Source organism: Cyanidioschyzon merolae, chromosome 20 (genome assembly GCF_000091205.1).
Source record: "Cyanidioschyzon merolae strain 10D DNA, chromosome 20, complete genome".
Lineage (NCBI taxonomy): Eukaryota > Rhodophyta > Bangiophyceae > Cyanidiales > Cyanidiaceae > Cyanidioschyzon > Cyanidioschyzon merolae.
In genome coordinates, this window is record NC_010146.1 from 1,286,620 (window position 1) to 1,314,147 (window position 27,528).

Genomic DNA, 27,528 nt, shown 5'->3' on the forward strand with positions numbered 1-27,528 from the left:
GTGTGAGAATCGACCAGGCGGGCGTCATTCGGCAGCCAGGACGCCATGCGTTTTGGTGAACGTGCCTGCGTGCATGCGATGCGCCGCCAGTTGCCTGGCGACGGCATTTGTGCTTTTCTTTGGTACGTGTGCGTCATTCGAGCACGGACGTGTCGGACACGTGGCAGACGCGATATGCATGCCATGCTGCATGCACCGCTGCGATCGTTTCCATAGCGTAAATCGACAAAAACACGAACACACAAATGCATGTTTGCGCATAGAGCCTTTCCGCTGCAAGCACACATCGTTGTGCTTTCGGAATGCGCATTCCGCGCAGTTTGCAGTACAGCGGCACCGATCCTGGATGCGCTTCAAGACGACGTCGACGCTCTTGACGAGGTTTCCCATCATAGAACGTATAACTTGCCCTTGTTTCCGTATAGTCTGTCGCAACCACAGGTTCCTGGATCGAGTTGGATTTGCGACTGGGACGTGTCCCCCAAGTGAGGATCCTGCTTTCGCTTTACACGTGCTTGAGCAGCATCCATGACAGCAGGCACCATAGCATCCGGAATGCAGGATGGAGACCGACGGGGTCCCGTGGTTCGATGTGGAACGGCGCTGGCACAGACGTTCATACAGTGATGAGCGTGCACGCTCCAGTGCCACTACTCATAGCTGCCAAATAGGTACGGCAGCGCAGTTCGATTGTTTTCCGCGGGTTTCAGACCGTTTCTTCCAACCAGGAAATCCCCGATTGACCAGTGCTCAATTGAGGTAACGATCGAGACAGAGGAGGCGCGCTCAAGGCAGCAGCGGACGCTGTGCATGGAGCAGCCAGCCGCGAACCAGATCATGTGCAGGCGCTTCGTCGCGAAAGTATTCGTAGAGGATGCAATGGGGACAAGTGCGAAGAGATGGGATGCCCTGCACGAGCCTATGCCGATGATTGCCAAAAAGGTTTAGCGGTCTGTGAAGACTCCGTATGGAAAGCAGCGATATCTCGACAAGTGAACTCCCAGGCGTGTGTGTGGTCCTTCATTGCTCAGGGCACGAAGCCTCCTCCGAACATGCAGTGCAGATACGGATTTCGAAAAACCGCATGAATGGAGGACGGGATTCGCGTCCATGCTGCACGCATCACCGCCTAGATTCTACTGGATGCAAAAGAGACCGACGCTGCGAACGCTTTCCAAACCGTCCGCATTCCGCTAGCTCAGTGGTCGATTCGAGTTCCTCAGCAGCCGCTCGTGGCGATGAGGTTCACCATCGAGTAGGAATGCGTACGATGGGCGATCCTGAATCCGGCCCTCTTGAGGTTTGCTCTGTGCTCGGATTCGGTCCTGATCGTATGGGCGCTTGTCCACGATCGCCAACCAGAGCATACTCCCTGCAAAGTATACCCACCACTGCGAACATGTCCAGTCATAGGCTTCTACCAGCAAAAAATGCACAGAATAAAAGCGCGAATCGCTGGAGCTCCGGCTCGCCAGCGTCACCCGGGGCTGGCCTTTATTATCGCACGCTCAAGATCAGAAGAAGGCACTGGCCTTCCGGACGATTTGGTGCCCACACTGGCCATTTCCACACACCAAAACGATGTTCATGGGCTACGTAAGCATCAGAGCGCGTCTAGCATGACGGCGCTGTCGCTGTCGGCGCTTCTCGTCGAGTATCGCATCAGCGCTGGGTCGCACTGTGCAGTCGTGCCGGGAACCTGTACCCGTTGCAGATCCTCAGCGATAAAAATGGAGAACTGTCCATCTTTCGCTCCTTGTCTGGCTTCTGCTAGGAGCTGTCGGCTACTTCGACCATCCTGATCGTCGTACCGCGCGCTTATATGGGTCAAGGCGAGCGCTCCCGTCAGATTGGCGCGCTTTGCAAAGGCACCAGCCATTCGTGCTGTGCTATGCTGGACGGATCGAGCACGATGTGCCAGTTCATCACCGAGCGTCGCTTCATGGACAAGTAGCTGGCATTGATGCGCAGCTGGAAGAATCAGCGTTGAATCGTATGTATCGCCGAGGATAACGAGCTTGCGCGGACCCGCTGCTGGCTGCAAGACCTCAGACGGTTCAATCCATTTGGACGCGTCGTGCGGATGAGGCACACTTCGTCCAAGCTTAAGCTCTTTCAAGATGGGGTGCGTCTCCAGTTGGTATTTCTGGCGCAGCGCGACAAGATCGATGCGAGGCAAACGCTGTTTTTCGACGATCACGTAGCCGAAACAGGGCACAGAATGTCGCAGCGGGGCCACATACACAGAACCACGTTCATCATCGACGAGCTTCAGTGCGATCGAGCCATGGATTCGCGGATCCTCGGGCATACTCTGGACATCAGCGAGCGACGGGAAATGAAAGTCAGTGCCGGCTTGCTCGCAGGGCAACATAGGTAAACTGCAATCCATGGTAGGGGCCAGGGTCTCAGCCCAGGTTCGCAGTGCCGCGCGCGAAAGTCGGTTGTCCTCTACATTCATGAACTGCCTGCTCCATTCGTACCAATCACGCAGCACGTCAGGCGCTGGGGGGACGATTTCGTGGAGTCGCAGTCGCAGCCGGGGATGCGCTCGGCCGACACCAAGCGCAGACCGGACCAGGAGTCGCAGCCCCGGCGGCCCGTACACATCGACGAGCGGCAGACGGCCCCGACGGTCTCCGGGGGCATCGCCGCTATCTCCTGCAGTCTCACTTTGATCGTCTGGAATAGAGTTGGCTCCGAGGCCGCACAGGAGTCCTGCCAATCCGAAACAGTGATCTCCGTGCAGATGGGTCAGGAAAATGCGCTCGATGCGCCCCATGTGTAGATGACTCCGCATCAGCTGGTGCTGGGTCGCCTCGCCGACGTCAAATAGCCACAGCGCAGCTGACTTGCGCTGTTCCGCAAGGCCTATTCGCACCGCCACAGAGAGGACATTGCGGCGGGGCGACGGTGCAGCTGCACCAGTGCCCAGGAACGTCACCTCGAGTCCCTGGAAGTTCCCCATCAACTCGGACGGGACCGGCGTACTGCTCTCGGGGGCAACTCCCGGATGATAGGTAGCACCGATGCTGCTGCCAAAGCAACGCTCGTGTACATGTGTCTGTTTGCACAGTACCTGCGCCGTGCGAGCACCGAGTCGAAACTGGAGCAATGCGGAGCGTCCGCCAGGCGTACGGCGATGCCTGCGTCCGCATACCGAGAGCAGCACGTGGCTCATTTGCTGCATTCAAGACGGCAGAGCGCTCTTGTTAAGCGTCTCTACACTGCGACAATGCAGGTGTCGTTTGAAGCCCTAGACGCAGAATCGCACAGCCTTGTACCAAAGCACCGCGTCGAGTTCTCGCTCCTGGGGAGCTATGAGCACCCCAAGCGCGCTAGGCTCTCACGACCCAAAGCGCCCTTGAACGGTATTCTGACCGAAACGCGGTGCCGCTTGCCCGATGCAAACGAGCCCAAGCTTCGTCCCGCTCTCGATCGATACCGTCACCGCAACGCTGTACCGCTCGCCCGATTCAAACGAGCCCAAGCTTCGTCCCGCTCTCGATCGATACCGTCACCGCAACGCTGTGCCGCTTGGCAGGCGCGAACGAGCCCAAGAATCACACTGAGGCACCAGAGGCGCTCAGCTCTGTGGTGTTTGCTGCCTGAGCAACGACCACTGCGAAGTGCGTCCCGCGCGGCTACGTCCTCCGCACCACACCGAAAACCGCTTTTTCCAGGCACCAAAGGCCACACAGAACCTTTCTATCTCCTGCTCCAGTACCCTATTCGTTGGTGCTACGGCCAAAGGTAAACGTTTCCGCTACCCTCAAAGGCGGTACGACGGCAGACCTTGTTGCGCTGCGCAGTTTCGCGCCTGTCCCAGACGCATCCCTGGCGTTGCGCTATCGCAGCGACAATTTTCGCTTCAAAGCGTCTGGTTTCTGCTCGCCGCTGCTTTCCTCGGCGGCGTTTGATGCAGACAAGGAGTGCTAGGGTGCGAAAGTCGAGGTCACCGCGAGAAATGATCGAAAAGGATGACGATTTTCTTGATAGACAAGCGCAACCGCGGACACGGACGCTACCGTTCGCAGCATTGCTGACGCGCTTCAGGAGGCGGCGGCTGGGACACGCGTCCGCTTTGCGAAGGCTCACGCTGAACCTGCTCGTCCTTTTGGGGCTATGGACGGCTCTGCGGCAGATGGTGTGCCTGGTAACACCTGTTATGAACTGGCTGGGTCAGCGCTCGGCTTGTTTGTCTGCCCGCGAGCGGCACTGGCTCGGGCTCGACGGCGAGTCGCTAGACCCGCTCAGCCCGTACGTTGTGGCGCCCAGCGCGCGCTCTCTCTATCACGCTTCCTGTAGCGACGATGTCATTGTAGTCGTGCGCACCTCTAAGAAAACCTATCCGAAACGAGCCCCGACGATTATCCGCACGTGGTTGCGCGACTTTCCTCGCGAGCGGGTATTCTTCGTCTCTCCCGACGCTCTACCAGACTATGGCGCGCAAGTCCTGGTACTCGATGTCCTGAGAACCGATATTTACTATGGGCACACGTATAGTCCGGATGCCGTCGGGACGCCGGTTTTTCTAAGACTGATGAAAAAGTTTGGAGCGAACTACGTATTGATCGTCGACGATGATACATATGTTTTTGGGGAGAACTTTTGCAAGACGCTGCATGAGTTGGAGTCGAGTCGGCGTTCTGAATTTTTGTATTCCGGGTTTAGTTTCTGTATGGATGCACCATATGGTGCCTATATGAACAAACGCTGCATCACACCGCCCGAGGCGAAGCGACCTCTGCCAACGCATCGACCGTGCACCGTGGGTTTCGCCTACGGCGGTGGCGGCGTTGTCATGAATGAAGCGCTCGTTCGCGCACTTGCTTCAGTGGCGGACGAGTGCTGGAATGAGACCTACTGCATCCGCGGTGGATCGTTGCGGACCTGGTGGTGTATGTATTATCATCCGGAAATTTTCAAGGGCAAGGAGCAGCACATGGATATGCATTGGTCCTTCATGCCGAATCGACCGTCATACTATTTACAAACCATGGGCGCGCGAGGCCTGGTCCAGGGTGTGCCTTTCAACTCGAGCTTCAGGCCAGCGAGTTTCCATCATGTCGAAGGCGCCGAGGCGTACTGGTTGTACTCATTGCGACTGGCTCCGGATCCGCGTCAGCTGAATGTGCCGTCAGATTGGCGCGGCCAGGTCACGATGGCGCACATATTTGGACATCCGCCTCCATGGGCTGGTGACTGTGAAGGTAGCTTCTTTCGAAAAGCCCAAAAAGAGGCCGAGGAGCGAATGGAACGCTTTCGAGGTAAGCTCAAACAAGTTCATCAGGAGGCGCGTCCACACCCCTGAGGTGAATCTGTGGGGTTCGCTGCGATTTACCCGCATGCGAGCGAACAACGTTGACTGGACTCATTCCTGATGCGGATTGCTTCTCTATAAGCCTGTTAAGGCGCGCACTCTCGCATTCAAGGATACGTTGCATGTTCTAAAATATGCCAAGGGAAAACAACTTGTGCCGAACGACCGAGTACGGAGGGGACAGCGCCGAATGTGCGCCGAAGCCCTCGCCTCAGCAAGTGTCTCGCTCCATCAGTTGATACGGTGAACGCACCGATAGCGTCGTCTGCACAGAATGCCACAGTTCCACAGAGGGTGAGCGCGCGCGCGTGCATCACAAGCACGCTACTGGCCAGTGTGCGGATGATTGCGTTGCGCCCTACCGGCCCGCTGCACTCGACACTGCACCATGATTCGAAGACGCATCCTTCTCCCTTGCAACGCTTGAGGTCGGAGCGCCCTCACGCTCCATGAATCGAACGAGGGACTCTTGCACCCGATTTCGGGCGACTTGATGTCGTATCAGCTTCGCCCAAGCTAAGACAAGCCACGGACCAGCACAAGAGAGTGCTGTCCAAGTGCGGCGCAGATGCGTGTATACCTCGCGAAGCGTTGGCGCCAACGCATCCGTGACACGACATGCATCGACGCCTTCGATGCAATCGATGGGATCGCGCCTCACCTCGGGCTGGGAAACGTTGCGCATGAGCGCGATCAGCAGCAGGAAGCGTGTCTCCAGCGTCATCGAGTTGCTGAGTGCGTGCACGCTCCGCCAACAACCGGTCTCAAGTGCTTTTCGGTGCATTTGGCATCGTGCTAGTGCTCGCTCTAACCGCACTGGGACACTACCGGCAGAAAGCACAAGCAAACGTTCCAAAAGCGCCTCTAGTTGTTGCCGAAGAACAGGTGCGAGCTCGGTAAGCACGAGCACGTTGCGGCTTGGTACGGCGATGAATGGCGCTAGAGCAGTCATCAGGGATTTGCAGTGATCGTGCGAAATCATGAGCGTATTTTGCTTACAGAGGACTAGCCGGACCTGGCGGAGGCACTCGGCAGCAAGGCGCTGCTCTCGCTTGCCGTTGTCCGCTGCGTGAGCGCCTAAGATACACCGGTAGGCGAACTTGATGGTCGCTAGAAGGCATTCGTAGTCAGCAAAGCGCTCAAAAATGGACCAGTCCGAAGAGGCAGGTACCCAGGAGCCATTCGTGAGCGATTCCATGGCACTCCCGCACCGTTGCCGCCAATGCGTACGCCATGCCGTTTCTGTCAGTGTCGGGTGACACGACATGTGCAGCAGGTGCGAGGCCGCCCCGGCTTCCACAGCAGCTGAAACCAATTCTGGCAATATCATTGCAGGGCAACAGAGCACATCTGCCAGGATGACGGAGAGCCGTGCGAACGCACGATCGGCCTGCGAGTCGCGAGGTTTGCTCCTCCAGTGCGGTTCCAGATGGTGTTTCCATATGTTGTGTGCCCAGTGCGAAAAACGCGATGGACCTGGATTCGCAGCATCATACGCTGACGGTGCGTGCTGTCTCAGACGCTGGGAACCGTCCACACACCGGCAAAGTAGATCATAGAGCCGCCCATCGCATGTGCGATCCTCAAGCACAAAGCTCACGAGAATCCGAAACGCTTCCGAGTAAAAGTTTTGCAATAACTGAGCGGTGGAAGCAGCTTGCACTGTAGAGGAGTTCATGGACTCTTGATCTACGAAGAGTAGAACAAGCGGGGCGACCGGCGACAGCTGCTCAAGTCGCAAGGCGCACGTCCGAAACGGCTTCGTCTCGATGACGTCTCTATCAGGATCCTCGTCCATGCTCGCGTCACCCTTCGCTACCAAATAGCCCGAAGACTCGTGTCTCTGTTCCATGTATGCGAACTCGTCCAGGAGCACCGGCAACTCCGGTGTTGTTTCGATACGGCAACCTGTGTACCGCTCGCCGAAACGGTGCGCAAGTGATATCAAAAGTTCCAGCGCGTCCAGCGACGACTCCAGACTCTCCGCTTGTTGCAGATGTGACCGATGTTGCATAGCAACGCAAGTCCTCGTCGTTGCTTCTTCGTCTTGGACAAAATCTGGGCTGCCGCCATTCAAATGGATCCATGCTTGAACCAAGGCCACGAACGTGGTCTGTTCACATAAAAGTTCGACCAGTGTCGGTCGCAAGCGTGATGGAGCCGTGTTCAGGATTCGGCACAGGAGCTGAAAACTTTCCAAACGACAGCACAGGTCAGGAAGGGCAGCAGCGCTTGCAAGGCGCAGTACGACATTTGGCAACACAGGTGAGAGGTCAAGGTCGCTACCACTACATTGTAGCATGTTTAGCACGAGCTCTCCGGCCTGCTTGCGTAGGTGCGTTCTTGTGGGCTCGGTTGCTAGAATAGTGAGCCTTTCGAAAAGTCTCAGCCAGCTGTACGGAACCGAACCGATCCGCGTGCCGCGTCTCGCGAGCGAACGGAACAACACACTCAGCTTGTCAACGGCTTCTGCTCGCAGGGTCACATAGTGACTGCTCAGTTGTTCTTCGTAGCGTTGGAGTGCTGCGAGTACGGAACCAGTGTCTTCAACTGACTTTTGGACCGGTCGACGAAGGCGCTTGCTGACCGGGTTCACTTCCGTCCACGTTGCGGGTCGTCGGGGCGGTCCTAAACCGTGTTCGTGTCTCGCAGTAGTCATGTTGAAAGCAGCTAGCTCTGAATCAGGCACTAGAGCTCTTTATAACAACAGAAAAGACATATATGCGCGAGCATAATACCAGTTTCAGAGGGCAGAGCGCTGGATATGCTGCTGTGTTGAACGTCGCAGCGGCGGCACCGCGTCGTCGAGCATCCAGTAGCAATGATCCTGTAGAAGATTCAGGGATTCGGGCGTAGAAGCACGAAGGCCGAGGTTTCCTCAGAATCATGGCAGTCCCTTTCGGGCAATTTGAAGGCGTATTTATCTTCTGTAAGTGTTTCTCATAAGCTGCAGCATTTACGCGAGGCTGTGCTGGAAACCTTAGTAAGAAAACGTTGTTCCGCATAGCGTCGGAAAGGCGGCTTCGTCACTGTCGCTTCCGCTTCGAGTACTTGCACTGGTAAATGGTTAAGGAGCTCCACTGCACGTGATGTAAGAATTCGATAGCATCCAGAAGGACACCCCAAAGGTGAGCAGTCAATGCACGTCACAGGGGCGGTCGCTTCGTACCTGCTTCACTATGAGCCGTATAGGAAGCGCTGCATCCCCGTGTGTATCCAACGGCGCTCGTTCGCGTTTCAGCTCGTGAGACAGTGTTCAAAGTGAGATCATAGTGCCAGCTGCATCGGTTGCTGGTTCGCCCCGGACAGTATTTTCCCGGCCAAGGTTTCCTGGTTGTTGTTTGCTAATGGTGACGCTTTTCGTAGCCAATCCCTCCCCGTGCCCTGTATGAACAAGGTACACGATACTGGCTGCCTGGTTCGCTGGAGAAAACCTGCTCAGGCTTGTGCAAGACAAGGGGCAAGAATAGAAATAAATGAACATCTTGCGATCAAAGAAGCTTTTCTAGGTGTGCATGGTTCCTCTCCGATACCGATCGTCAGAAAACCCGAAAAAGAAGAATACCATAATCGTTTACCAGACGCCCAAGGTATATATATATATACGCGACGCTCCGGCCTTTCGGAATTGCGGAACGCTACCACGCCAGGGCTATTCAGAGGACGGGAATCCTATTCCATTTTTCCTGACCACTGTTCTCCTTCCTTCGGAACGCTTCCGCATTTCGGCGCAATGTCCTCATTGAATTCTACTACGATGGCCCCGAAAGTTTGCTCGACACAATGCCGCTGGACGTTCTGCAGGTAAGTGAAATTTCTGAATGCTCACCGAGGCGCTCAAGTCTCGGTGCGGAACGTGCTTGCGCACACTGTCGCTGGTGTGATTTCACCACAGCAGGCGTCGCGTCTTCGACTGCATCGCCATCTGGCGTTGGGTCAACGTAGCGTCAACCATCCTCTTGCATACGACTCTGTTTCATGCTCTACATCTGTATTTGTTTCAGCGTGCTCCCGTGCTCCCGATACGTTTTTGTGGTCCCGGAAGCATCGACGGGGATCGCACGGCATCGATGCTTGCCCACGATGGACGCTCTTGTCGATAGAGCAGGCGTGCAGCCATTGCGCGCTGCAGCATCTCCACCGTCATAGTTTACCACCGAATGACGCGTCTTGACTGTTATTTGCTTTCTCAACACGTTGAAGAACACAGCGACTGCATGCTTCTTGCGTTTGCACAACCGATACCGTTTGCGACCCCAGCGCTATCTAACGTTCTGCTGCCGAGGCTTGTCCGTGTACGAAACTTGGGCGCCCATGAACTCTCTCAAGCGCAGAATCCCTTCAATCAGTTGCCGTTTTTCTGCACCAGTGAGGTGAAGGTGCAACGCCTATGGGATGCGCCACGTGAAGCGCTCGAGAATGACCCAAATACGTTTTTGATTGTTGAAGTTAGTCTGATTACTTTTGGCACCTGCGGTGCAGATGTTCCGTTCGCAGTCGTTCCGCGGCGCCGCGTTATGGTATTCTAGAAAGCGTGTGTACAAATCTAGGATCCTAAAATCGGACCGCGGTTTGTCTTGTATCCCAAGCATTCGTTGTGTTGGCCCACGAAGATATGATCAAAGCATTCCTGTGCATCGATGGCGACTAACAGCTCTCTGTCCGGAACTCATTCGAATTGTTTTTTGGCGAGGCGCATCAAGGCCAGGGAAGCTAGTCGGACTTCCTCGGAGTAATACGCTACGCGATCCGGTATGGTGTCCAGCATCTCTGTCCCTTTGGTGGAGCCTCCCCGTTGATGAATCCCTGTTCGGAGGCCCTGACACGGGTTGCAGACGGGTCGCTACAGTCAGACAGGTTCTTCTTCCTATCCCGCGTCGTCTTAGTTTTTCAAGGATCTTTATGTTCTTTCTCCGGTGGTTTCTTCGCGCTCTTCCCAACATGGTAGAGTCTCATTGGATATGGTCGCTATCCTCCATACCCGTTTTCCTACGGATGCAGATGCGCTGGTTAGATTATTGCACTGAAACTCGTTTTGGGTATGCAAGCATCTACAAGTGCTCCAGTGCCTTTTCGTCACTCTCTCTGTCGCGAACACGCGCGTGGACAGAAACGCCTTTGCGCTCTGTTACGTGCACAAGCAGAAAAGTTAGAGACAAGTTCAGGGCTGGTGAAGGCAGAGAACGGCAAGTCGAAGAACGGCACCACGGACACGATCGATTTGTCCATTCGCCCGTGTGCTTGAGACGAGGTTTCTAAAGCAGAGAAGACGCCTGCGTATCTGTTAGACCCTAAAGAATAGGTTTGGACAAAGATCACCGCATTACCAATTTCAGATGCGTATTCCCTGATGAATTTTAAGTGCCAGAGAATGACAATTCCCATGCGCAGGACAAAAGCACGGAGCTAGGAGGAGCGAAGCATAAGATGTTTAACGATCTCGCCCGTTTGGCGATTTACACAGCGAACACATCATTGAATCGCCGCTCATGCTGATATTGCCGTCCTTCGCGTTTGTCTCCTCTTTATGAACAGCGGCATATGGGTACTCTTTGAGCATGCATGTACAGGGGGTCTACGATTCCTCCCGAATGGCGTTTCACCCAGTGAGAGGAACACTCGTGTCTCCCCGTGGCGAGCATTCGCGTTTCAGTACCACGTCGATCGCGTGTTACTCAACACGCGCGACGGTTTCCCATGGATTGCTTCTTTTCCCTTGTTCATACGAGTCACTTCGTTGCGGTTCGCAGCAGCGGTACGGAAATTTCACATCGAGTGACGTATTGTGTAGTATTGCTTACAGAGCGAATCGAGTGAATGAATCGACAAAGAGGCAGTCGTTTAGACAAATTTTTTACGAGTTTCGTTTCGGAAGCAATACATTACGAATTCAGTCTGTGAGAACGGTTGTTTCCCTATCTGCTAACCGTTGAATGGCTGACTCGTACGAGTACAGCTCTTTCCCGTGAGCTAGCAACGAAATCATTTAGACTTGACACTATGCATCACGAATCTGCGTATTGCAATCCTTTTGTTGAATACTCGCGAAAAAAACAAACAACAATGAAAACGGCGCGTTCGAACAGGTGTTCCATCATTCACAGTTTTGAGTACGCTACTGCAGCAAAGGCGCATGTTCGAACGTCTAGTCCCGAGGTGCACGTTCGGTGCTGTTCGCACGAATTCCAGCGCAACCGAAGAGCCACACGAAAGAAGCAACGCATGCTCCATGAGCCGCCTTGGTATGCAGGCTCTCGCCAACTGATGCACCGTCAGACTATGGCCGGCATTGACGCTGCCATGAGTCGTAGCTGTTCAAGGCGCTTGGCGGGAACGAGGCTGCGATGCGTGCGCATCAAGTCCGTGCATTCACGCGCAACGTCGCATGTATTCGTTGACCTGCGTGCTGCTGCGAACTTTCCCAGATGGAGCAAGAAAACGCGGAAGAGCGCTTGATTAACGAAGAATACAAAATATGGAAAAAGAACACTCCGTTTCTCTATGATCTGGTGCTGACAAAGGCACTAGAATGGCCTTCTTTGACAGTGGAATGGCTTCCAGAGCGTCGGCTCGCTGAAGGGCACTCCAGCGTCCTCGCGAACCTGTTGCTTGGCACCCACACCTCCGATGCTGAGCAGAACTATCTCATGGTAGCAGAAGTCAGGCTTCCGTACTATGAGGGTGCGTCCGAGAACGCGCCGGCTCCGGGTGCTCCTGGAGCAGGAGCCGGAAAGGAGGCAGAGGCTAGCGGCTGCGAAGACACCCTGCTCAGCCGAATCGAAATTCGACAGAAGATCAACCACGATGGAGAAGTCAATCGCGCTCGCTACTGGCCGAAGAATCCCTTCATAGTGGCGACCAAGTCACCATCGAGCGCCGTGTACTTGTATGACCTTTCAAAGCATCCGAGTAAGCCGCCTACCGACAGCCGCATTGAAGCGCAGGCGATTCTAACTGGTCATCAGCGGGAGGGTTTCGGCCTTGCTTGGTCGCCCGACGATCGAGGGAACCTCTTGTCATGCGCCGATGATATGCTCATTTGCCAGTATGACGTTCGGGCCGTCCTGGCTGGTGAGGTCGCCTCCGGCAATGGCACCGCTCCGACGCGATCGTCATCCGAACGTGTGTCAAACTGGGGTGGTCCGCCTCAGTACGGCCCGCTGAGAGTCTACACTGGCCACAAGGCCGTTGTGGAAGATGTAGCCTGGTGCATGCACAACGCCCATATGTTCGTGTCTGCCGGTGACGACCGCCAGATCATGCTCTGGGATACGCGAGAGACGAGTTCGAGTCGAGCAGCTGCGACCTTTGAGGCCCACAAGGCTGAAGTCAATTGTGTCGCTTTCAGTCCTTTCAACGCAAATTTGCTCGCTTCGGGATCCAGCGACTCTACGGTAGCTTTATGGGACATTCGATATCTGAAAATGAAAATACACTCATTTGAAGCGCATTCAGATGCTGTTCAACAGCTTGTGTGGTCACCGACTGAGGAAACGATTCTAGCCTCTGCAGCTGCGGACCGTAGGCTCATGATATGGGATCTTAGTCGAATCGGACAGGAGCAGTCCCCTGAAGACGCCGAAGATGGACCACCCGAGCTTTTATTTGTCCATGGTGGACATACTGCAAAGATAAGCGATTTCGGTTGGAGCCAGAATGATCCGTGGCTCATCGCATCTGTTGCAGAAGATAACATATTGCAAGTTTGGCAAGTTGGTGAACATATCTACGCAGACGAGGACGAGGAGGACGAAGACGGCGCTGAAATCGAGTCTGAAAGCGATCCGGTGGGTGCACGTGACACTCCTGCTCATGGAGCCGAACGCTCGGATCTTGCTCCTGACGATGACGTGGACGCTGCGTTGTTGGAATGAGCCAAGCGCTGCTTGCGAGCCCACAGAGCATGACGCAGGCGAGCATGCAAAGCGTAATGTTGACGGCGCGCTTGCGGATCACGCACTAGGTCCGTATTAGATTCAAGTGGAGCATTGCACTGCTCGCTCTGGTCCTGCCTTGCGACTTTTCTCGAACATTTCTGTATACGCACCGCCTCGATATTCGTATTCTAAACATAGGGGCGTAGGGATTCATACATCGTTTTAGGATTCTCGGTCGTCTATTCGGGGTTACGCTTTCGACGTTCGGTCGCTGAAATGCGGTGCATTACCAGAATCAGGATAGTTCGCGAAGCGCTCCAGCAAGGTTTCCCAGAATCACCTCCATCATCAGCTATTGCATACGCGCAAGCTTCCACGCATCTCCTTTGCAAGCGTATCGCGTGCTCCAATCCTGCATTCTCCAACGTTTCGATCTTTCTGCTTCAAGGTAATTCGTGGATGCAGCAGTTCACGTCAATAGATCGGCGAGGAAAACCACTGGACGTCGTCCCATGACGACTTGCTCACTAGCTCATGCCAAACGTTCACTGGACTGCTCACGTCCATTCCTCGGCCCGTTCCAAAGACAAGTCCTGTTCTCATTGTGGAGAACGACGAGACGAGATTCGGCAATAGCAGCACACGGCTCATAGCGTACGCTCCCAGAAGCTCTCGTCTCTGCTGTTCACATCGCGAAGCGTCCTGGACTCGCACTTGAGTCGAGACAGGGACCGCCTCTCACAGAGCAAGCGTCAACAATCTGCGTGAACGGAGCATAGGCGAAACGGAGTTTATCAACTTGGTCTCCAATCCGGAGTGTCTCTCCGACACCTGCTTCATCACGGACGTCGTGGCGTTCCACGTGTCCTGCATCGAACGGAGCAACGTGCGCTTCCAAGCGCAGCGTACAGGGTACTCGCGCATGGAATCGTTCAGAAGAACCCCGTCATCGCGTGGCACCGCACAGGGCGCAGGAACCGTGCAGACCGTTGGGCCAATGCTTCTATACCCGTCAAGGGCGTGTACCGTGCTAAGAGGGCAGCGTGCACGCGCCACAGGGTCTGTCTCGAAGGCGCGTTGATTATCGACACCGAGAAATATCTGACTCTAGTGGCTGCATCACCGCTGCGAAGGACGCACCGAGGCCATATTCGCAAGCGTGACAATGGCACCCGCTGCGTAGATTGCAACTACGACCGCCTGCGCATGCCTTGCACGAACAATAGCCGAAAGCAGCGAAATCCTGACTTTCATGCTGCCGCCGACACCCTTTGACTACGCACAACGCAGTGTGAGGAAAAGGAAAGATCGGCGTGTGTAAAACCGGAGCTCGAAAGAGAGCAAAGAGAAGCGGGTGCTGGGGAAAGCGCGCAAAGACTGTTCTTGATGGCAGAGGCACGAGTTCCAGATTTCCACGTGAACTCCGAGTCAGCGATGAAGGACTCCTTTCCATTGTACGCTGATAGGCGTTGAAAGACGTGTCTGGGTTACGTTCTCGTGGCGTTGGTTTCGGGGAATGCACAACAAATTATTCGCTGTCATTGGTTATCGATTTCGTTCAATTTACAGATCTCGTCCGATTTTCACGTAATTCGGAAACAAAACCCTTGGCTTGCATGGGAAACACTTGCGCGTTTACGTCCGAGGTGCCTCATCGGAAGCAGAGTCCTGCAACCAGCTCGAGCTGGTTGAAAAACATATCATTTTCGTTCCTCGCATGTTCGTTGCGCTCTTACCATGCATAAACCGAGGCGCAAATCTGGAGGCTCTACTAGAATCACAACCTCCACTGACAAACGTTTGAGGGCGAATGCATCACGCGATGCAGCACTTGGCGAGGCGTTGCACTAGTCCAAGCAAGTTTGGTCCAACACGGAAAAACAAAGTCCGAGCCTATTCCCATGTTCACATTCCGTGTCGCAGCTTACAAATGGCATCCATTCCATTACTTGCCTGTTGATCTGTTCCGGTCGCAAGTCCACTGGCGATGCGAACGCGAGCCATGCGAATACTGCCCCCGGTGTGCGTCTCGCAGCAGATGGTGCTCGCGTACGAAAACGCGACCCGACAGCGATGTGTTTGGGACACGCTCCATCACGAGGAATCTTCTTTTCCGGGAGAGCGATGCTTGGATATGCAGTTCCCGAATTGCTCTTGAATCTGTAATACTAGTGCATATGCCTGTTTGCGTTGAATGTTTGGGATGGAACGTGCTACGCAGCGAGCCACTGCCGATGCCGGAAGACCCTCTTGCAATAATGCCGTTATGAAGGTAACCACGTGAACCCGCTCCATACGAGCGTCGATGGAATGCGGAGCCGCTGCGGACGCTTCGACAACGGGCACCACATCCTGGTCTTCTGTGCAAAAGTGCAGAGCATGGGGCGGGTCCTCCGGCCTTGAAGGCGGTCCGAGCACCAGACAGTATTCGCCTCGCGGCTCTCGCTGTTCCAGGTACGCGGCAGCTTCACGAAGTAAGCCCCGATAAACCTCCTCGTGCACTTTGGTCAACTCTCTTGCGATGCAGATCTGCAGTGATGCGTCCGGAGGTTGCACCGTTGTTGCTTCCGCTGCTGTTACATGGACGCTTCGGGCTGCCAACGCAAGATCATGAACGGTTTCGCGTAACCGATGCGGTGCTTCATAGAGAATGACCGGGCGATACCACGCTTCGCGAATGATGGTCTCCATCAGCTGCGTTCGCTTTTGACGCCAGCGGCTATGACCAGAGGAGCGATGCGGTAAAAACCCGTAGAAAGAAAAACTGTTGCCGAGCAGCGCCGCCCAGTCTTCAGCGCTCACTGGACCGCTGTTCGGCGTGCTGAGAAAGCCACTGATCGTCAGTGCCGCCAGAGCTGCGCAAGGACCCGGAACACTCACTACCGGTATATTGCGCTGGATTGCCTCGCGAACCAGCTGGGTCCCAGGGTCAGCAACCAGGGGCGTGCCTGCATCGCACACCAAAGCAACGGCAGCGCGACGCTCTTGCAGTTCGCTGAGCAGAAACGGAACTTGCTCTCGCCAGTTATGCTCATGGTGCGCCACCTGCTTCCGCATCGAGATACCATAGTGGCTCAGGAGCTTGCCGGTATGCCGGGTGTCCTCCGCCGCTATCCAGTCCGCCTGACGAAGTATCGCGAGCGCCCGAAAGCTCAGGTCGCCGAGGTTGCCAATTGGCGTTGCAACAACGTAGAGACGACCTCGCTCAACTGCCGGCAGCTGCAGAAACTTGTCTACCTGGTTGGAGCCGGGCACCGACTCCGCAGAGCCAGAAGTCCCGTTCACTTCCAGATCAGCAGCGCACGTTGTTAAACAGCGTTTGACACGCCATGTTCCCGGTTCCACAGCAGGACCTCGTGCTGTTGCTCGGTTAAGAGACGGCAGCGTTCGCAGGAAAAGCGCCAATGATCCAGAAACGCCTCGAATGAAGAGGCAACCAGCGCGCCAGGAAGCTTGCCGTGAACGTCTCTCCCCGAAATAGTCCGCGCTTCCGGGAAGAACACAGCCACGTGCCGGTCGAGGCGGTGACAGTACCCGCATACACGCTGCGGGGCTCGCAACCGTAGACTGCAGGAACCGGATACAAGATTGCGATACTGTGATGTTGTCGAAACGATAGATTGGAGTGTAGAGTCGCCCGTTATTCGCCACGTCCCGTACAAGTAGAGGAGCGTAAATGTTTTACGACAATGTAGGGTAAAATCCGTATCCACACGCAGACGCCTCTCAGCCGTTTGGACTGGCGGCTTACTGGGGGCTTCAGCTTCTATTCCTGGAACTCGTGCACTCAGTTCCGTATGGTGCTGTGGCAGCTCTCCATACCTTTCAATTGTCGGTGGGCTCCGCTTCCTCCTCTCCATCAAGGCCTTCTGAACTATACACCACAGCTCAGCTCTTGGATGTTCAGTTCTTTAAAATGAACGCACTTGTTTATGGCCCTACTAGAAGACCTTTCGGGAGGGAAAGGACCTGCGGAAGAAAGAGGAAACGCTCCTTTGTGTGCTACCGTGAGCAGAAAGCTTCAGCGACTGTCCCAGTGGAGCGATGATTATGTTTCACAACTGAAAACGCTGTTTTGATCGGGTTGAACTGCGGAGTCTACGGCGGACTGAAAATCAGATTTACCCGATAGAATCAGCAAAATCTCAAACGCAACGGGAATCCTGAAATGCCACATTATCGAATAGAAGGACGTCACCAGATGTCAGGCGAAAAGTCTTTCATGATTCGGCAAAGTGTTTGGAGCTGTTGTATGAACCTTCTCTACGCGCGAATCAGCGGCTGCCACTTGAATTCCCAGCAGCCAGAACAGATGATGATGTCGTTGCTCTCTTCGGGCTCGTTTGCACATGAAACGAGCTCCCTCTTCACGAATACCCATCAACGCTCCGATCGTCTCGTCCGAAGGACGTCCCATCGACTGAAAAACGAACCTAGGTTCCTGTGCCTCACACCGATCGCGACGTTTCGGGAAAGCTGTTGTTGCGACTTCTATGGAAGATGGTGGTGCGTGGAGCTGCACATTTTCTGGCGACTGGATCCCAGCGTTTTCAGGACAATGCGAACAAGCTGTTGAGATGCAGTCACGCCCGTGGTGGCTGTTATCGTTACTTTTGCTCTCCGTCAGGTGATCAACGAGTCGTCTTATAGCATTGACCGCTAGCAGTCTATGACAATACCAGGATTTTGACACGGAGCACATCTACTTGTTTCCTTCTTTCAGTATTCCTCAATCATCAGAGTCGTGTGGTATGACTTACCTGAAGGAGGCATGCAGCGCTCCTTGCACTGTTCGATAAAGCATCTATCCTACACGTAATTGCTCTACGATCTATTCGGTGCGTTGCACAGCGATTCTGATCGATTATGATGCACTGCAGCGTACGTGAAACATAATTGAGTTGAGCGTCCCTACTATAACTTTTGTCAATATTGTTCTCATTGCCATCTAGTGTAGGATTGCTGTCGGCAATCAGGTATGAGCGCTACAGCGAGATGCCGCGGTGCGACCTCGGACGAGTCGCGATGTCCGCGGCGACGACTTTGATCTAGATTGCCCTTCTAATCTTTGGATGGTATCTTGCCAACACCGCTCATGGTGAATGCCCCTTTCTGCTTCGTAACACTGCCATACAGCGTAGACAGGCGTCTACAGGGATCAACGTGGAAGCAACAGCAGGACAGGATCAGCAGCAAAACGAAGAGCGCAAGGAAACGGCAGCTAGCAGAGACGCCGCAAACGCTGAAAGCTCAGCAACGGACGGAGGATAAGCGCTCGGGTTCTATGCGTCCTTGGCCAGTTCTTCGCTTCATCAAAGACGCTACCTTCTTCTTTAACCCTTTTCGGGATCCAAACGCTCGGCCAAACCCGACGGAAAGACTTGTTCAGCAGCAGGCGATGCCGCGTGCGGACCCAGAACGAGCGCCGGGCGGACTTGTACTGGTCGCTGGGGCCACTGGCCTGCTCGGGAGACGCGTCGTAGCGCAACTGCTTGCTGCTGGGTACTCGGTGAGGGCTCTAGTTCGTTCAGAGAAACGGGCGGAGCAAGCACTTGGCAACTTGAAGTATCCAAAGTCGAAGCTCGGGGAACGCGCTGCACCAGGGACTCTGCAGCTGCTCTTTGGCGACCTGTATAACGTTCCACCCGAAGGTGTTCAGGATGTGACTGCCGTAATCTGCTGCACTGGTGTGAAGATCGGTCCTCAGGACGATACTCCTGATCGTGACAAATACGGCCAAGGAATCAAGTTTTACGAGCCAGTAGTGCTCGAGGACACCCCCGAGAACGTGGAATACCGGGGCGTGCAGAACCTCGTGAGCTGCGCACGGGACGTGCTCGTTAGCGGCCAAAAGATCGTACTGATGGACTTTGAGGATGCGGAGACAGCCGCGCGGCAATGGGGTCCGGTCGACGACGTCGTCATGGGCGGAGTGTCAGCGTCGAAACTGAGCTTCCCCGAACGAGGCATTGGTCGCTTTTCAGGCCTTGTCCGCACGGATAATTTCGGGGGCTTCGCTTCCGTGCGAACGCTGCCTTTCCAGATGCCACTCAACCTACAAGGCTATGACGGAATTGAACTCTTGGTCCGCGGCGACGGCAAGCGCTACAAGTTCATCATACGCTGCGATGATCGCTGGGACGGCATTGCCTACTCATGCTCATTTGATACCGAGGATCATCGCTCGACAAAAGCATGCCAACGAATTCGTCTGCCGTTTGAGCGCTTTGTGGCGGTATTTCGGGGATCCACCAGGCCGAATGAGCGTCCACTGGATCGGAGCAACATCCAGGCGTTCCAGATCATGCTGTCGAAGTTTGAATATGACGGGGCGTTGAACCCTGGCTTCAAGGCCGGGGATTTCTGCCTCGAGTTCCGCTACATCGGTGCATATCGGGATGTGCTCGGAGCAGAAGCAGACAGAGTGCGTGGTCATGGGGCACAGGTGGTGGCTGGCGGCACCGCAACTCAACGTCCTCGGTTCATCCATATCTCATCGGCCGGAGTGACTCGGGTGCTGCGTCCGGACGAGTTTCCGGATCTGAGCAAGGAACCTCCCGCTGTACGGATGAACGCACAACTCGGCCGTGTACTCGAATGGAAGCTCGCTGGTGAGGATCTCGTTCGCAGTAGTGGGATTCCGTATACCATCATTCGCCCGTGTGCGCTCACGCTGGAGGAGGCGAGCGGGCTTTCCGCTTTGCGCCTGGAGCAGGGTGATTGGCTTCGTGGCCAGGTCTCTCGTGACGACGTTGCAGCGCTGGCGGTGGCCTGCCTCGATGAACCCGCCATGGAGGGCAAGACGGTCGAGGTGGCAACGAGTGCGGCAACTGAGCGTCCGACGATGCATTCGCTTCGTGAACGAGCACTGCAGCTGGAACGTGATCAGGATGCAATCCAGCGCAAGTTTGCTCCGTTCCCTTACGTTCCGCAAGGCTCATAAGCGGGCATGGGTGGATCCGAGGGGGTTCTATCCGGCCCCAGTGCGGCTTGCAGCGGCTCTCTGGGGCGCAAGGCCAGATCAGCTGTTGCTGCGGTGCGCTTTCTGTTGACGCTGGACGGCGATGAAACCTGTGAACACGGGTGCACTGAGGCGCTTCACAGCAGCACACATAGCATGCGACGGCGACGACGACGAGACTCGTGGGAGCGGTTTACGCGCGAGAGGGCCCTTGAGATGCACCGGCTGCCAAGCACGACACAGATATACTTTTGATCGAGCGAATGCTTTGCGAGACCAGTGGCACGTTGCATCGGGGGATACCGAACGGATGGATTCCTCGAGTCGCCTGCGGTTCCAAGAAACATGCCCAGGACTTGGTGCATGTTGACTGGCCGGAAGCAAGTCACACTGGAGGTCAGCGCTCGATGGTGGTGCGTTTCGTTGAGCCATGTCACCATCTTGGGATTCAATGGAGATTCGGCGAAGAAACCATTCTGGTGGTATTTGCTGCATTCGGGCAGCATGGTATCCGACGTGCGTCTTGGCAGCCTGGTCGAGCAGCATCACCAGTGCAGTTGCGGGAGCGCGAGTGCATCAGAAGCGATGATGCACAAGTGCCGGTAACGCGTGAATGTTGTAGCGTTCCGTTTCGTGAATACGGCACGCTTGCGAGGGCGAACTCTCTGAATGCACATCTTGCATAGTGGGAAACATAAACGATTCAAATACGGGGCTAGTCTCGTCGAGGTTTTCTCACGAGTGTCTCGTTTCGGACAGGCGTCCAGCAACCGTCACCAGCCACCGCGTGTGCTGCATAGGCCACACGGACTAGAACAACGCTTTCGTATGTCGGTGTCGGAGTCTGTTCACAGGAAAATCGGCGGTACGCTTCGACAAAACCTAAATATTCCGCGGGATTCGTGGACCGTTCCCTCTGCATAAGAGCCGAGGCCTCCAGCGTCTCGAAACGCAGTGAACAGGTGCAGCGCTTCAGCTCGCAGAGAACCGTTTTGAGCAGAGCAGCAAGCATAAAAAACGATTTGCATGCGTTCATCAACGCTTCCTAGAGGAAATCGAGCTGTTCGCGTGTTGTCGCTTCTTGTGAGACAGTCCACAAAAGTCTGTGAGCACCAAGTTGCCGCTACTTGAGACGCCGATCACCGGGAACGACACTACGTTACCGCTTGTACGTGACGAGCTGCAGTTGACGTGCTTCGTCCGAGTCCATTGATTCACTAGTTTACGGAGCGGCGTTGTTCGAAGACGGTTGGCTTCGGGCGTCGTGGTTTATGCCTGCAGCTGATGATTGACCGACGTTACCAAGAAAATGGTGTCTCGGACGAAGACGTTATGCGGGAAAGACAGGCATTGGATTTCAAATCGAACCATGGTATATTCTTATCAAGCACATGATCCCAAACGAATCATTTCTGATGCAATCAGTAGGCATTTGCACGCTGTATTCTGGCACAGGGTCCAAAAGAATGCATTCTATCGCAAGTAGTTGCATTCCAGTGAGCAATCACGACACGGGGCTTTCGAATGAGGCCCGGGCTATTCCGACACATCGCGCTGGTGCTGGAATCAGCAGACCGACCGCTCTTTCTTCAGGAGACAGTTGCAACCGTATCTAGCCTGTGCTCTAGATCAGGATACCAGAAGAAACGCTCTGTGGGAGCGTCGCCGACCCAGGAACCTCAGACGAACCTCGCTGCTCTGTCCAGCATGCAGTACGCCGTTTTCCGGAGGCAGCCGTAATCGGTACGCTTCAGAGATGCTCAGAATTTAAACTCAAGATCAATGCATAAGCGATGCAAGCGAGCTCCGCGGGCGAGCGTCAGCAAGGCGGCTCGGGTGGACACAGCTTCCGGTCTTGGCGTGCAGCACTCAAGGTCCGAAAAGCGTTCGCCATAAGCCTGGGGCGGAGCGTGATACCCACCGTGCTGCGTCCTGAAAAACGTCTGGACCAGACGGCGCTTCGAAACCCTCAGCGTAAAATGCATTGCTGCCTTCAGCGGGTACATCGCCACCACCACCACTCGCGACAGCACCCGAGGATGCAGTCCTCCGGGGTTGTGGTTGTGAAGGTTGTGAAATCGTGCTCGTCGTTCCATACTTCGTCTGAAGATCGCGATACACCATGCGGCTTATTTGCCATAAAGGCAGAAAAACGGATCGCAAAAGAGTTTGGCGTCCACGGGCACTGGTGCTGGAACGCTGGGCTCTATTCATGAAGTAGACATCCTCCGCGGCAACGGTTGATTCACTCTGGACGGAGTTGGGATCCCAAGTAGCGGCTCTTCGGGACGTGGCTCGAGCCGTTCGAGCACCAGCGGAGAAGCGTACCTCATCTTTGGTGGAGGCATCGAAATCGAACCGGTTTTCAGGGAAGCCACCGCCACCGCCAACGCGAACAACGCCCTCAACACCAAGACGACGCCTTGCAGGTCGCCGCCGCTTGGAACGCTCGTAGCGGACACGCTCCATGATGTCGTCATCATCGTCATCATCATCATCATCATCATCAGGGCTCAGCACTTCTACTGGAACGATGGCTATCGAGGAGGAAGAATCGGCCACTGCAGCAGTAACTGACTCGGGCGCCGCCCGCCCGACGTGAACGATGTTGCTTTGCAGCACTCCAGTCCCGCCCTGTGCATCAAGTGTAAAGTCTCTTTCGGTTTGTTCCGTCGCATCATGACGTGAAAATATTGCCGGTGATCTTGCTGGCCTTAGATCCTCTCCCAGATCCGGCTCGTTTCCGTCCATACCGTCCAGAATCGTCCACGCGCCCAGACCAAAAGTATCATCCTCGCCGTGCGACGCCGTTCCAGCCGCTGTTCCCCCTTGAACGTACCCATCAACATCTTCTTCCAGAGTGCTATCCGCCTGCCACTCCCTTCGATGATTCTTAAAGAGCGAGCTATACGAATCACTCTCTGGAAACGGAAGCACTTGCTCTTCCGATCCAGACTGCAGCCTCCGAAGCGGTCGTCGAGCAGCATCCGAACGAGGTCTGCTCGAAGCTTGTGCGATATCAGTGGAGTCAGTGTCGGAGAACCAGCCGGCACCGGCATAGGCGTCACGAGCGGAAGCCTGTGCACCACGGCGTCTGCTGCGCTGCCGCAGACGATCCGCAGGCGGCAGCCCGCGAAGCACAAGGTCAGAACCTCCACTCCAACCGAGCACGAGCGCCAAATCTTCAAGGTTCAGACGACGAAGACGGTGGTGATGATGCCTTGAGCGTAGTGTCGCCTTGATTCGCTTTGATGCGTCATCGACGTCGTCCTCGTCGCTCGCGAGGTCATCAGGAGACGCGGTGCTCAGCCGTCGACTGCTGGACAGCAGCAGCACGAGCACACAAGCGATGCACGCGAGGATGCCCATCATAGAGAAGCGTCTATTCGGCGCCCAGCTTGACAGCGTGAATAAGCCGAAGACGCACAACACGATAAAGAGGGCTTGCAGGTGAATACCGTCGGGAATACCGCGAAAAGATGGACGTCCACGCTGTATGCTCATTCGACTCGTCAAAGGTTCTGTTCTGTACCGCGGAGACGCTTCTGTAGTGCGCGCGGCCTGATAGAAAGCGTTTCCCACTGGCTTTTGCCGCGAGTCGCCTGATGTACGCCGCCTATTCGAGTTTGGTATGGAACCAGGGTGCTCTTGGCAATGCGGCTGCGTCGGAAACGAAACAAGCTGCCGCTCGCGAACAACGTATCCCCTGTATGGACGTTTTGTTGCAACCTGCTTTCCATAAAAGCGGCGGTTTTGAACAGTTAACGAGCTGCAGCGGTACGCGGGTATGGAACCCACGAAAGCAGCCATAACCTGCTGCGGCCTGCCGCGACCCATACCTGGCGCAGCGTACTCGACAGGCTCGCTCAAGTCGCCACAACCAAGCCAGCCCTTGTTTACTCGTGTTGATCGCATCTTGTTGGACGCAGTCTGCGGCCCGAACGGTCGCAGAGTGCTTCGGTGCCTCCTTGCTGTCTGTGGGGCCGTTTTCGCCGACTCCGCCGAGCGTGCACCGCTCCGTTCAACGAAAGACTCGCGTAACGCCCAAGGAGCCCAGACAGTCACCAGCACGAGACGTACAGAAGTACGCTATCCAGCAGTTTCAAAAAGCACCCTTGTCCTCCACCGACCAGACTCGCAAAGGTTTGCGCCGCCGGCACTCCGAGTCCAGCAGAGTCGGTGACTCGGAATAAGCCCCACCTTGTCGTGCGTTCCCCTGGGGTTCACACCTCGGAAACACGATAGTAAACGATTTGAACAAAGGAAGGAACACGTTCAGTGCACCTCCAACGCTTATTGGACAAGAAAAGACGCGTCCACTCACTTAGAAGCGGTCGCTGCGAAAGGCGAGACAAGCTCGTCGGACGGAGCGCCTTGCCATGACTGCGTGGTGCCGCATCCAAGAAACAGCGTTTCCCCTCGAACGTGTGCAAAGACGAAGGAGACCCTGAAGCGACCACAGCGCGCCCCAATGGACTTGAGACGAGGTCTCTGTGCAGCGAAGCAGGGTTTAGGGGCACGAGTAATCGAAACGGGTGCAGAAGATGTGCTGGTTTTCGCCTATGGAACGACACCACGGGAGCCAGCAGCCGACTCGGTGGCAGCGAGAGCGGCCCCTGGAACCCTCAGTGGACGCTGGGGCACTCTGGACGATGCCTCGCCCTCGGAGACTGACTCGGAGAGTCTAAGTACATCCTCAGGTTCTATGAGCAGCTCCTCATCCGCGTACACTTCCGAAAGCGACTGGGACGGGCTCGGCACCAACGGCGAGGCCGCAGCGCCGTGCGCTGGCGTCTTGTCAACGCGTACCTCTCCGCCGGTATCGGAGCCAGTACAGCGACGGATGAACAGACAGAAAACACGGCTAGCAAGCTTTCTCGAACCTGCCGTTGGTCATGCGGGAGAGGTGGTGCGTCGGCTGTCTCCGTCGTCGGCACGCCAGCACAGCACCCTGGGCCTCTTCTGGCAGGGCGCGAGTCCGCGAACTTACCGAGGACCCAGCCAGCACGTACCAGCAGTATCCTCGACACCGCGGTCTGGAAAGGCGTTCGAGGATGTCTATCGAACGGAGACTCGGACGAGGACAAGCCCCGATACGGAAGCATCGCCCGACGCTCTAGGGAGTAGCGCACAGGAAGCACTGCACACGAACCGGCAACTTGTGCCAGCAGCACGTCGAGAACGCGTTCGTCCTCCGCCGATCGATACAGCGTTCGCTCTTCCACAAGCACATGGACACGCGAACAAGTGGTCTTCTCTGGTGGCGCTGAGACATCTGACACTAAATGGTCAGCCAGGGAGCCCTCCGAATTCGATGACGCTCCTCCAGGCGGACGCGATGCATCGTTCACTGCTCGACTCCGATGCATCTGAATCGGAGCCGGATTCAGCTGTTTGCTCTGGTCGAACGGGATCTACACAGTGTGCAGGGCTTTCTTCAGAGACGCCGCTCGCTTCGATACCGCTGAACGGTGCAGTGCGCTTTGGACCCGGTGAGGTCCTGATCCCCGTTCGCTGCGCTTTTGCATCTGCGTCTGCTGCTGGTGAACCTGGAATGCAGCCTCTCCTTGCTGTTGCTCATGGCTATCCGCGTTTCCCGATGTTTCAGCATGCAGCTGGAGCCTGTCCTGTGTCTTCGTCATCGTCGTCAGCGACGACGAGCATGTCACCGCGAGGCGCCATGAGTCCCCCGTCGGATCGGCGGGAGGCGTTCTGGCAACGTTCCGCACATCGCCGTGGCGCCTGGGCAGGTTCGTTGTCGTCCTTGTCGCCGGGTCCTGTCCTGAATCAGAGCTGGAGCTCCATCTATCGCAGCAACCAGAGGTACGATGGAGGCCGTCTTGGCCTATCTTCGGCATCAAGCGCGACACCCCGGACGGCTTGTGCGACCGGCACGCAGCCGCTGCTGTCGCCGTCATCAGCGCTACGGTCGCATCGCAGGCTGCATCGACGGCTTGACGAGCTGCTCGACGGCATCCTCAGGCACGATCGAGCGCTTGCAGAAGACGACTGGTGGCGTGAGCTGTCGGGTCTGGTCGCCGATGGGCTCGTATCTGCTGCGAATATTTTCTATCGCCTGAGCGCACACCATGCGCTGCGTGAGCGAACGCAGCGCTCCGAAACAGCGGCCTACGGAGCGCTGCATATCACCCTGCACCTGATCCTGAACGGTCCGCTGGAGGCACTCGCTGAGGCTGTTGCCAACGGTCAGGTGGATTTTTGGCAAGCGCTGCATGGGCACTGGCACGCGCAGTTGCCCGACCTCAAATCCCTGAGCGAAGCCGAAACCGCGCGACACTGGCGTATGATCTTCCTCGTTGAAGTCGTGGAGTATCTCACGCGCAAGTTGCGCTTTCACGAATCATACCCGCCATTCGAAGCCAACTACGCTCTCGGACGCTTTTTCCGACGCGTCGAACTGGAGTCTACGGATAGCTTCCGCGTCGTGGAGAACCAGGAGACCCAGCGACAGCTTTTTTCGCTCGACACTGTGACGGAAATGGTCTCGATTCTGCATTGTCTGCTGGATGCGGAACTCGGTCTCGCACGGAACGCTGGTCGATTCCTGGCATCGCGGTCCGAGACGGCATCATCCACGTCAGGCACCGTGACGGAAGCGGATCCCGTGCTGCAGTTGTATCGGGAGCAGACGCATTTGGGTGGCCTTTTAGCGCTTCTAGCACAAGATGCTACAAATCTATATCAAATGGTCGTCTATATGATGAGCCGCATGCATGCGCGCCTGGGCAAGCGCAGTGTGAGCACGCAGCGTTCGCACTGCGGCACGAGCGGGAACGCTACCACCGCGACACCAACAGCAACCACAGCCTGCTCATCATTATCAGGTAGCGGATGCACTGCCTCCGAGGCTGCAGACCTGCGAGAACTGGCTGTGGTGCTGCAGGAAATGAGCGGGTACCTTCGCAAATTCTTTGAACGACTTTTGGAGGCGGATCTCATTGAGCAGGTCCCGTACATTCCACCACAGCTATTGATTCCCGCCCCCGATGCTTGTATGGTGCCATCTCGTTTCCCGTTTCTGGTGATTGCGCGCTTCACGAACTTTGCGGATTTGCATCGGGCGATTGCGTCTGGCGCGCGATCCGAGGCAGCCGCTCGATCGAGGCCTTGACTCAAGATTGATGCGCGTTGCATCGATACTCGTCATCGATGACGTCCGCTGTTCGGACGCAGTACTGCGTAATCCCGGAGTGATGGTGTTCGCGCGAGCCGCTCGTATGTAATTGCGCGCATGGGATGCATCCGCGGGACGCACACCGTCATTCGGGGCACCCAGTCTGTGTCAAGCGCAGCCACAAACCACGATCACTAAAGCTGTCGCTGGAGGCTCGCATGTCACCGAGTGT

General features: G+C 55.8%; 9 protein-coding genes across 9 annotated transcripts, besides 4 other annotated features; 5 read left to right on the forward strand and 4 right to left on the reverse strand.

The window, feature by feature from the left end:
- Positions 1-1,603: 1,603 nt before the first annotated feature.
- On the reverse strand, positions 1,604-3,190 carry CYME_CMT511C (hypothetical protein, conserved; the record flags this gene model as incomplete). Its single annotated transcript, XM_005539414.1, has 1 exon — positions 1,604-3,190. The coding sequence occupies one exon, from the start codon at positions 3,188-3,190 to the stop codon at positions 1,604-1,606; it is 1,587 nt and encodes a 528-aa protein (XP_005539471.1).
- Positions 3,191-3,919: 729 nt separating this feature from the next.
- CYME_CMT512C (hypothetical protein) lies at positions 3,920-5,314 on the forward strand (the record flags this gene model as incomplete). The annotated part of the gene is made up of 1 exon (XM_005539415.1): positions 3,920-5,314. One exon carries the CDS (start codon positions 3,920-3,922, stop codon positions 5,312-5,314), a length of 1,395 nt encoding a protein of 464 aa, XP_005539472.1.
- Positions 5,315-5,681: 367 nt separating this feature from the next.
- On the reverse strand, positions 5,682-7,982 carry CYME_CMT513C (hypothetical protein; the record flags this gene model as incomplete). Its single annotated transcript, XM_005539416.1, has 1 exon — positions 5,682-7,982. One exon carries the CDS (start codon positions 7,980-7,982, stop codon positions 5,682-5,684), a length of 2,301 nt encoding a protein of 766 aa, XP_005539473.1.
- Positions 7,983-9,805: 1,823 nt separating this feature from the next.
- CYME_CMT514C (hypothetical protein) lies at positions 9,806-10,582 on the forward strand (the record flags this gene model as incomplete). The annotated part of the gene is made up of 1 exon (XM_005539417.1): positions 9,806-10,582. The coding sequence occupies one exon, from the start codon at positions 9,806-9,808 to the stop codon at positions 10,580-10,582; it is 777 nt and encodes a 258-aa protein (XP_005539474.1).
- A 1,166-nt stretch (positions 10,583-11,748) lies between these two features.
- On the forward strand, positions 11,749-13,197 carry CYME_CMT515C (chromatin assembly factor 1 55 kDa subunit; the record flags this gene model as incomplete). Its single annotated transcript, XM_005539418.1, has 1 exon — positions 11,749-13,197. The coding sequence occupies one exon, from the start codon at positions 11,749-11,751 to the stop codon at positions 13,195-13,197; it is 1,449 nt and encodes a 482-aa protein (XP_005539475.1).
- Positions 12,707-14,088: a sequence feature (possible transcribed region).
- Positions 14,089-14,197: 109 nt separating this feature from the next.
- Positions 14,198-16,530: a sequence feature (possible transcribed region).
- CYME_CMT518C (similar to tetrapyrrole methylase) lies at positions 15,295-16,740 on the reverse strand (the record flags this gene model as incomplete). The annotated part of the gene is made up of 1 exon (XM_005539419.1): positions 15,295-16,740. The coding sequence occupies one exon, from the start codon at positions 16,738-16,740 to the stop codon at positions 15,295-15,297; it is 1,446 nt and encodes a 481-aa protein (XP_005539476.1).
- Positions 16,741-16,790: 50 nt separating this feature from the next.
- Positions 16,791-18,002: a sequence feature (possible transcribed region).
- A 293-nt stretch (positions 18,003-18,295) lies between these two features.
- CYME_CMT520C (hypothetical protein, conserved) lies at positions 18,296-20,143 on the forward strand (the record flags this gene model as incomplete). The annotated part of the gene is made up of 1 exon (XM_005539420.1): positions 18,296-20,143. One exon carries the CDS (start codon positions 18,296-18,298, stop codon positions 20,141-20,143), a length of 1,848 nt encoding a protein of 615 aa, XP_005539477.1.
- Positions 20,144-21,140: 997 nt separating this feature from the next.
- Positions 21,141-21,929: a sequence feature (possible transcribed region).
- Positions 21,930-22,030: 101 nt separating this feature from the next.
- CYME_CMT522C (hypothetical protein) lies at positions 22,031-24,076 on the reverse strand (the record flags this gene model as incomplete). Its single annotated transcript, XM_005539421.1, has 1 exon — positions 22,031-24,076. One exon carries the CDS (start codon positions 24,074-24,076, stop codon positions 22,031-22,033), a length of 2,046 nt encoding a protein of 681 aa, XP_005539478.1.
- Positions 24,077-24,632: 556 nt separating this feature from the next.
- On the forward strand, positions 24,633-27,293 carry CYME_CMT523C (hypothetical protein; the record flags this gene model as incomplete). Its single annotated transcript, XM_005539422.1, has 1 exon — positions 24,633-27,293. The coding sequence occupies one exon, from the start codon at positions 24,633-24,635 to the stop codon at positions 27,291-27,293; it is 2,661 nt and encodes an 886-aa protein (XP_005539479.1).
- Between the last annotated feature and the right edge of the window lie 235 nt (positions 27,294-27,528).